The sequence below is a fragment of the Solanum lycopersicum genome, chromosome 8 (genome assembly GCF_036512215.1).
Source record: "Solanum lycopersicum chromosome 8, SLM_r2.1".
In the NCBI taxonomy this organism is placed as follows: Eukaryota; Viridiplantae; Streptophyta; class Magnoliopsida; order Solanales; family Solanaceae; genus Solanum; species Solanum lycopersicum.
This window is the reverse complement of record NC_090807.1, coordinates 60,516,330-60,526,687: the sequence shown is the minus strand read 5'-3', so window position 1 is coordinate 60,526,687 and position 10,358 is coordinate 60,516,330. Positions and strand designations below refer to the sequence as shown.

The 10,358-nt window shown below is 33.0% G+C and overlaps 2 protein-coding genes across 2 annotated transcripts; one reads left to right on the top strand and one right to left on the bottom strand.

Annotated features, from left to right (window-relative positions):
- The first annotated feature begins 1,959 nt into the window (after positions 1-1,959).
- Positions 1,960-7,527, top strand: CRY3 (cryptochrome DASH, chloroplastic/mitochondrial-like). The gene is made up of 13 exons (NM_001309375.1): positions 1,960-2,361; positions 3,625-3,764; positions 3,881-4,105; positions 4,209-4,334; positions 4,426-4,500; positions 5,098-5,214; positions 5,309-5,355; positions 5,566-5,642; positions 5,825-5,900; positions 6,119-6,188; positions 6,371-6,494; positions 6,594-6,643; positions 6,852-7,527. The coding sequence occupies exons 1-13, from the start codon at positions 1,974-1,976 to the stop codon at positions 7,068-7,070; spliced, it is 1,734 nt and encodes a 577-aa protein (NP_001296304.1). The 5' UTR covers positions 1,960-1,973; the 3' UTR covers positions 7,071-7,527.
- Positions 7,497-9,997, bottom strand: LOC101248700 (cytochrome P450 71D7). Its single transcript, XM_004246031.5, has 2 exons — positions 8,376-9,997; positions 7,497-8,287 (listed from the first exon to the last, which is right to left on the bottom strand). Exons 1-2 carry the CDS (start codon positions 9,270-9,272, stop codon positions 7,670-7,672), a joined length of 1,515 nt encoding a protein of 504 aa, XP_004246079.1. The 5' UTR covers positions 9,273-9,997; the 3' UTR covers positions 7,497-7,669.
- Positions 9,998-10,358: the final 361 nt, after the last annotated feature.

Genomic DNA, 10,358 nt, shown 5'->3' with positions numbered 1-10,358 from the left:
AAAGCAAAACACACTTAGTTTGTATTACTTTATTGTAAGATATAAATATTCATTTTGTCACAATTTCTAAACATTTTGGGAAGCAGACTACAGAACACCACTATCCTGAGGTGTAGCTGGTCCGATATCACCTCTTGATTAAGGATATAGAAGTACTTACGAGTAAGGATATAGAAGTACTTACGAGTGCTATATCAAGTTTCTCTTTTGTTTGTGAAGAATGCTACGGAATTATTTCAGTTAGGACTTGGGAGAATCCCAAATAACTAGGTATTTAATTAGTAATACAAAATCGTTAAACTTTAATTTCCTCAATTATGATTTGCTAATAGAAATAAATATCACACTATCATATAGAGTGCATAACTTATGTATGAAATAAAATATTAGTAACATACGAAGTTGGTGCATGCATTATCCAAATAACTATGTTGGTGTAGTACTTTCTCAACATTTATTTTTACTTGTTCATATTTGATTTGATGCACGCTTAATAAATAATAAATAAATGAAGGGTAATTTTATCTTATCACCGCTATTAATTACTTTCTTTGTTCAATTTATGTGATACATTTTTCCTTTCGAGAGTCAAACAATTTAAATTTGATCATGAACTTCTTCATGAAATCTTCAAATTTCTTAAATAAAATTTTTATATTTGGAATGAAAAGGGTCTTGATATACCCCTCAACTTTGTTATTTAGAGCTCATATACCCCTTGTTATAAAAGTGACTCATATATAACCATATTTATAAACAAATGACCAACATCCCTTTTCCTCTTTCAGAAATAAAAAAATAATAATTTTTTATTATTTTTTTCTGAAATATATAATCTCATATGAGTAAATTTAATCATTTTTAAAAAAAAATTTTGACTCTTTTTTTGTGGTCTCAATAACTAATTTAGAATTATTATTTTGACGATCAAATTTATTTATGTTTCACCAGTATTCTTGTAAAACTTAATGTATATGATAAAACTGTTTTCTTCCAATATAAAAATCAAAATACATTATAAAATAGTTTAAATTTTTTTAATTTAATCTAAGGAATGAAAGAAAAAAATAAAATAAGAATAGGAAACTCAAATAATTATAATAAAAGAATTAAAAAAATAATTTATGTATGAATTTTTTTTAAATATACCTTGAACTTTGAAGAAGAATCATATATACCCCTAAATAATTTTTTTAAAAAATTAAAAGTAAAAAATAGAAATTTAGAACTGATATTTTAACTTCCTTTAAATAAAGGGTATATGTGAGCTCATTTTGTAACGGCAGGGGTAAATGTGAGCCGTTTGTATAATGGTAAGGGCATATATGACTCACTTTCATAGTGAGTGATATATCAGTTTCAAATGACAAAGTTGAGAGGTATATCAGACATTTCTATTTGGAAACTATGTACGATATACTAGTCATAGTGATTAACAATTCAAAATATTTTTAAAGGTATATCAAAAACTTACAATTAAAGATAGACTTATTTAAATTTTTAAACGTAAAATATGTCATATAATTATAACTAAATGGTACAAGTTATGAAAATACCAAAAAATAACAATATTTTACAAGAAAGTAAAAAAAAAATTAAGAATAATTAAATTTTCATTTTTTAAACTAAACAAGTAAAATTAAATAATATTATAATTTAACAACAAAGTGAAAAAAAATTAGAAAAAAATTAAATTTTCATTTTTTAAACTAAACAAATAAAATTAAATAATATTATGGTTGGAAAATTTATAATGAGTAGCTAAAAGTGAAAGAACGTTACATTGCCAACATGGCAAAAACAGAAAAAAAATGGATAACAAAAGGCTAAGAAGACGACACGACAAGACAAAATTTCTCAGGCCACGTGTCACCTTCTCAACACCTCAAATGAAAAACTCCTTCCAATTCGTCACTTTTGCAAAATCCTATAATTCAAAATCTCACATTTTCACTTCTTGAATCTTGATTGTGATGATCAAACAACCCTTCTTGTTAACCAAATTTACTCCATTTTCAAGCAAATCAAAGCACACCCTTTTCACATTCCACTGCAATTTCTCCATAAAAATGGCTTCTTTAACTGCCAGAACAACACCCACTGTTCAAAATGTTCCAGGACTGACCCCTGAAGAAATGGAGAGAGTTTGTGAACAGACTTTTCAGAGATATGAGTCTGGTGGTTTGGGTAAGAGGAAAGGTAAAGGGGTTGCTATTGTTTGGTTCAGGAATGATTTGAGGGTACTGGATAATGAAGCTCTTTTAAGAGCTTGGGTTTCATCTGAAGCAATCTTGCCTGTGTATTGTGTTGATCCTAGGCTTTTTGGGACTACCCATTACTTTGGAATGCCCAAAACAGGAGGTAAAATGGTCTACTCTGTTCTTGAATTGGGATTCAAATCTTAGTTAGTATTTGTTTGATATTCTAAATAAGTTGGGAAAATGATACTGAAAAGACAATCTTTAAGCTAAAGGGTATCAAAAGTTGCTGGCTTTTCTTGTTTTTCGTTGTCTCTTTTTTTGATGAGTTTGTGATTTAATTGTAGATAACTGAATTAAAATGTTAGTACTTGGTTATCTATATGTTCGCGATGGCGGTTGCACATTCTTTATCAGCTTTAATAATAATGAATTCTTAGCCTTTTATTGCACTTGCCTGTTGTGTACCAATAATTTAAGTTCGAATCTGAATATAGTAGAGGTGAAGAATGCAGTATGGAAGTGTTATATTGTGCATTCTCTGGAGGCCTGTTGAAGCGTTTTGATTCGTGATTGGATGAAATGAAACTATTCTCACAGATGTACTAGTGTTAATATCATAGTGTCCTAAAGGCATGTGCAAGGTGTTGGTGCCCACTTTACAGGGTTATCAAAGAATGTTCTTTGAGACAATTGGAACTTTAGGCCAAACAAATTAAATATGAGTGTTGTAAAGATGTGGGCAATTTGTATGCAAGCTTAGAAAATATAAGAAATGATAATTATACAACCGAAGGTGCATATAGTATGCATTGATGATAAACTAAGATAAGGCTAGCTAGCTTGACCATGTGATACATAGATTTTAAAATGCACTGGTTTATAGGTGTGACACTATGATGATATAATGTGTATTGAGGTGACAATATAGATCTAAAATCACGTGGAGATAATCTGTCTCAAAAGATCTACAATCTCTCGAAATTCATATAACCTAAGAATGTATAGAACACATGGAAGCAAAAGGTACGTATAGCTATACCAACTAATTCAGATTAAGCTGTCGTTGTTGGAAAACTTACATTATGTCTGGTGATTGTGGGAGTTTGTTAGTTTGGCAAGGTCTTGGTGTTAGTTTAGGGATAAATGTGACTGATAAGAAAAAAATTATAGAGATAATGTTAGATTTAGAATGTTAGTCTTAGAGAACCCTAATTTATTTTGGGTATTGGAATGGAATGAGCCAAATAGAGTGGAACAGTTATAGAGGATTCGTATCAGCCTCAGTAGTTTAGTATTAAGGCATAGTTAGTTTGTTGATTTGTCATTTACCTAATCCTTCTTTTCAATTTTCTTTGGTTAAATTAGATTTGTTTGCTTGTATTGCTACTTATTTGATGAGCTCCCAAGGTCTTCTCTTTGACAGCTTTAAGGGCTCAATTCATCATAGAGTGCTTAAATGACTTGAAAAGGAACCTAGTGAAGCGGGGACTTGACCTATTAATTCAACATGGTAAACCAGAAGATATTGTCCCCTCCTTGGCGAAAGCTTACAAGGCACACACAGTTAAGAAGCTGTTTCTTTCATTATTCTTTCCAAATATCGATGCTTCTTTTACTACGTTCTGTTAATTCTGAACTTCTCTGTTACTACATACTAAGGAGGTGAGTGTATGTTACAGGTGTATGCCCACAAGGAAACATGCAGTGAGGAAGTAAAAGTAGAAAAAATGGTCACCAGAAATCTGCAAAAGCTTGTATCGCCATCATCTGGTGGAATAGGCAATGATCCAGGATCTGGAAATACTACTAAGCTGGAATTAGTCTGGGGTAGTACAATGTATCATATAGATGACCTTCCATTTGACTGTGAGAGTTTACCAGATGTGTACACTCAGTTCCGTAAGGTATTAGCCATCACAATATTTTTCTGAGTTAGGTGACTTGCAATTTAAGATACTTTCTCATATCTTATCCATCAGTTGTGTGATTGATGGTTAAACTTAACAGTCAGTGGAATACAAATCAAAAGTTCGTAATTGCACTAAACTCCCAACATCATTTGGTCCTCCACCAGAGGTTGGGGATTGGGGACATGTCCCACAAGTTTCTGAGCTCGGGCTTCAGCAGGAAAAGGCAGGTCAACACTAGAGTTGCATTAAAAGAATTGTGGATTAATTTGTTTTTGAAGCTCAAATTATGGTATCATGTGTCCTTATTTTGACAGGTTTCTAAAGGAATGAACTTTGTTGGAGGTGAAAGTGCTGCACTGGGTAGGGTACATGATTACTTTTGGAAGAAGGTAGGGTACCTTTCTTATATCTGTAAAAACTGTGCACTGCGAATTGTGATGCGAATCTTTTAAATTTTGTTTTGGATTACTATGTTGGATTTCCTGTTCTTCTCATTTCTTTTGTTCTAAAGGACCGGGGTGACCCTAGTGTTTTCCCTTCATCTTTTCTCTTTTCTTTTTTGTTTCTTTGGTGCAACATTAGAGTTATTCCTTCGGAAACCTCACAGGTTCAAAGCATAGAAATAGCCTCTTCACAGAAATGCAAGGATAAGGCTGCATAGGGTGTATGTCCACCCTTCCCTTACCCCCACACTAACCGGAAACACTCCGTTCTCAGCTAAGCCTCTCCGTTTTTTGTCGCCTATATTCACTGTGTTTTTGGGTGCTGCTTTGGTCCCTATTCCTTGTAAGCAGTGATAAATGACATGGTGATTTGAAATTAAACCTTCTTCTGTTTTTACTGTGTCTATGGACTATATGTTCATCTAATAGATGGCCTCGACTTAGGGAATTTGCTGATTTTATAAATTTTCTGCTTCTAGTATAGAGACACGACCCAGTCTAATGACGATTCTGCATATCTTTTATATCTTTGATTGATTGCAGGATTTATTAAAAGTGTATAAAGAGACTCGAAATGGAATGTTAGGAGCTGATTATTCTACAAAGTTCTCTCCTTGGCTTGCTTCAGGAAGTCTGTCTCCCCGTTTTATATATGAAGAGGTAGAGAACGTTGTCTCATATTGCAATGCTTCATTAACAACTTCTGTATGCTAGTAAGGTAAGAGATTAAGAAAGATTCATTTGTCTTTTTTAGGTGAAGAGATATGAGAAGGAAAGACTATCAAATGATTCAACATACTGGTATATCTTCCTCCTTTCTTTCTCCTCTTACTCTGGATATGCTTGTGAGTTGTGACTGTGTTTGTATGGTTTCTATGCCTTTTATGTTGATGAAGGTAGTGAGAGGAGATAACAAATCTAATAAATATAGTTTGTTAGTATTAAATAATCTGATGCCTTGTATTCATACAACTAACAGGTGTATGTTTGATGCCTTATATTTGTTTTCAGGGTTTTGTTTGAATTAATATGGAGGGATTACTTCAGATTTCTCTCAATCAAACTAGCAAATTTGCTGTTTCAAGCAGGTAAAAAAAATATAAATTATCCATGCTATCTGAATGCATATTAACACATCCCGTTCTTTGATCAACTTCTCAAGAGGAATTTTGCTTCTTGCTGTTATCTATTTTCAAGGTTCATTTTCCTTTTGTTCTTGGAATTACAGAGATCCTGAAATATATCTATTTGTTTTTATTTGACTATTTAGGAGGCCCTCAAAAGGTAAATATTAACTGGAGCCAAGACCAAACCATGTTTGATGCCTGGAGACGAGGGCAAACCGGGTAAGTTTCTATCTAGGGGCTGTGGAAGGGCCTGTTTTATAACAGTACATTACCTTCATACCTTGGATGTTGAGTGTTCCTTTCTCTTCCTCAATCCCAAATGATTGTTAGAACTTAGTACTTAGTAGGAAGTTCAAATCTGAAGAAACATGTGAAAATAAATATGTTCTTCATTTCCTTGGTTGAGAAATTGTTAAATATCCAATGAAAATCTGTAGGTATCCTTTAATTGATGCCAACATGAAAGAACTAGCTGCTACTGGATACATGTCGAATCGAGGACGACAGGTACATCTTCATTTTATTCATGATGTTCTAGAAAATTTCCATCCAAATAGTAAGCTAGAAAACACTCTGGAAGTCATCAAGAAAGATCGATATTTACTGCATTCTAATTATAGCTCTTGTTTTCTCTGGGTAAATCAAGAAAGGAATTGTCATTTAAAAAATATATTATTGTCTTTTGCCAGATTGTGTGTTCTTTTCTTGTTCGAGATATGGGCATCGACTGGCGGATGGGAGCTGAATGGTTTGAGACATGCCTCTTGGATTATGATCCTTGCTCCAACTATGGCAACTGGACATATGGAGCAGGTGATTCTCCCTTTATTATCTAGCTTTTATATCTCCACTTTCTCTGAACTGGAAGTTAGAATTGGAAGTTGAAAGTTACCATCTTCCCATTTCTGTCAGGTGTTGGCAATGACCCGAGAGAAGACCGTTACTTCAGCATTCCGAAGCAAGTAAGTGAATTAATGAATCCAATCTTTCTTCAATTATAATCACGTTCTCGGAATAAACCAACAAGGTGTCTAATGCCTATGTAATTTTCTATTTTGAACGGTGCAGTTTGAGTTTGTAAGTGCATATGAAAAACAGTTTAGTGAATGCTACCTCTATTCCCTTCCAATGAAGCAGCTATTATTCAAAATTATTTTTTACATGTTTCAGGCTCAAAACTATGATCCTGAAGGGGAGTTTGTTGCATACTGGTTACCAGAGTTAAGAGCACTTCCAAGAGAGAAAAGACACTCTCCTGGAATGATGTACTTAAATCCAATCGTAGCTCTCAAACATGGATATACCAAGAAGACTGGTGATTCAAAAACAGCCTTTTCATCAAGAAGAGGCAGACCAGAAGACAATAGACGAAAGCGACACGGCTACTGATTTTCAGGTCATAAGTCACGAAATTGCAACTGAGATGAGTTTGTTTGCTGCATAATATTCTTTATGTAATAAATACATCTGTGAGTAGAACTAGCCTGATCTCACCTGCGCTACTATACTGGGTATGTTGTTGTTGTCTGTTAGTAGAGCTAGCCTTGATCACATTGGGTATCTGGGAGCATGGAAATATGAAGATTGTGAAATTGGCTACTATTACTAGCTTTGTTTTATAGAAAGGAGAGAACAATCTAATTGAGTTTTTTGTTGTGTCCTGGAAAAGAAGTACCTTGAACCATCTTTTGCAGATTCTTTCATGGTGTAAGCCAGTCCATTTTGTGTAATCCTTAACATTTAAGTTTGATCCTTTGTCATATAACTCACAGGCTTATTATTGGAAGTTCCATTACTAGATTTTTGCACTTAAAATGAATGTAAATGAACTTTATTAGATATGATACAAAATAGTAAAGTAGCAAAAAGTCTCACTTATATAGCCCTTTATCTTTTAGGGTACACTTTAAACAAGAACATGAACATAACACATATTAAAAAAAATGTTGTAATCTCTTCATTTATTCTTCTAATAACTGCATTTGAAGCTATTCTTGCTCCCTGGGACTTGTGGGGATCAAGTAGAGGTCATCTTTGCTTGCTGCAAAAACTCTACTTGTTTCAGTAGTACGAAAATCGTTTGCATTAACCTTATCAGGGAGTTTCCAGTCGAATTGGTATAGAAACTGGGCTAAAGGATGCCCAGTGTTAACTAAACCAAACGACATTCCTGGACACATTCTTCTTCCTGAACCAAAGGGAATAAACTGATAGTGATTACCTGTAAGATCAACTGCAACATTTTCAAATCTCTCTGGTTTGAAACTTTCAGGATCTTCCCAACTTTCAGGATCTCTTCCAATCGCCCATGCATTAACCATTACTCTAGCATTAAGCGGTACAGTATATCCATCAATCTCAGTCTGCTCCCTGCACTCCCTAGGTCCTAACAAAGGAACTGGAGGATGCATCCTTAGTGTTTCCTTAATCACTGATTTCAAGTATGGCAACTTGTCAAGATCATTTTCATCGAAATTTTCATTATCTTTAAAGACTTGTCTCACTTCAGCTTGTGCCTTGGCCATAACATTTGGGTGCTTCATCATCTCTGTTAATGCCCATATAATAGCAGTATATGAAGTTTCTGTTCCAGCAATAAACAAGTCCTGCAAGAACGTATGCATGAACGTTTATTAGTATTGAGTACCCTGTAGTAAACAGAGTATATTAGTATTATGTTGTATCAAAACTTACCAGAATTACTGCTTTCATGTTGTCATTTTCAATAGGAAATTGAAGTTCATTGTTCTCTTTAGCTCTCAGTAAAGCATCAATCATATCTTCGCCACCAAACTCGTTATTTCCCTTTATACCTGCTGCATGATTCTGTTTGTGTTCATTGATGATATTCTCCATAATTTGATCATACTTATGATGTACATTTGTTAATCTAGCTTTCATGTTACTCATATTTTGAAGTAATTTCCAGGAAGGGAACAAATCACACACATCAAATCCTCCTGATAATGCTAATATCTCCCTTATAAGCATGATCAGTTCATCTCGATCGTTGCATATTTTTCCAAATGCTAATCTACAGGTCATGCAGCTGGTAAACCAGAGAAGCTTTTCTGTTATGTTAACTGCAGAACCTGTTGCCAAACGAATCGATGAGAGGAGCTTTGACAGCTCATCTTTTCGGATCATGTTATATGACTTGACCATCTTGTTATTGAGTAGTTCTTGTGTTAACACTTTACGCATTTGTCTCCAGTAATCACCATATGGGGCGAAAGATATGTCCCTACTTTTGTAAAACACAATGTCTGAGGCCATGAACTGTGGCCTAGTTGCAAAAGCGAGGTCATGAGTTTTCAGTACAGCTTTTGCTATGCGAGGTGATGATATGACAACTACAGGAACTTCTCCGAGTTGTAAGTACATGAGAGGTCCATGTTTTCGAGCTAAATCTCGAAGGTTATGATGTGGTAGTTTACCCTTCAAGTGATGAAGGTTTCCAATAAGAGGAAGTCTCCATGGACCTGGAGGTAATTTTGTGTTTTTTGTGTTACATTTATTCAATAGGATATAAAGAAATGAAAAGAAGAGAAACAAAGGAAATAAGTTGAAAGGAGAAAATTGAATCTCCATTTTAGTAAGTAAAGGAAATAAATATTTTGATGGATATGTTGCTTATGAAAGTGGATTTAATAAGTTATTATATATATATATATACACACACACATACACACACAAGTAGAAGAATTAACATGTGATTGATTGAGACTTTAGAACAACAATAATTTTGGGCTTGACATATTTTACTTTGAAACCTTCTAGTGTTTCAGTCTAACAAAAAATTTTCAAAAAAATATACAATTTCTTTGAAAATATTTACGTCATGTAGCCGAATATACATTATCATAATCATTGTATATAATGTATCAAACTTGTATAAAAGGCGTATGGATTAAAAGTTGGCCTGCTTATTTTCACTACATGTTTTTTTTATTATTATTACAGTTCTATTAACATTGTATAATTTCACATATTGACTTTTAACTTTTATTATAATATAAAAATACTAAAGTTAACAAATAGAATCACTCAACTTTAGTGAAAATCACAGACAGCTACTAAATAATTTTTTTTTTTGGTTGAAAGAAGTGATTCAATCTTGTTTAATTGTCATATAAAAACTGTGTTTTATTTTCTCCAAATGTCCTTTTGTGAAACTTATATAAATTTGAGTGATTTTTTTTGTTTCCTATAAAGAAAAAAAATATTTAGTGATACTCAAATGTATTTAATAACTTTTGTGCAAAAATGTGAAAGCTAAGTGATTTTTTTTTTTTGTGGAATTTCAAGAGAAAAAAAGAAGAAGCAGTATTCATAATATTATTTAGCTTCATTCTTTCACATCTTGTTTATGAGTATTATGAAATATAAAAAATTGTATCAAAAAAGCCCATAAGTCATTAAAACGACATAGGAGTACCCTTTTTTTTCTATTTGGTATATTTATTGTGATTGAATGCGATTAGCCAAAACTCTATTACATTTCCCATCATTGAAATTCATAATACTCCCTCAGTCCGGTATTGTCTGTCATGATTTCTATTTTTAGAGTTATAACTATAAAAACTTTGACTAACATTTTAATATGTATTTTTTTAATCATATTAATATGCAAAAAATTGTAATTTATAGTACTTTCCATATAGTTTTAGAATGTCT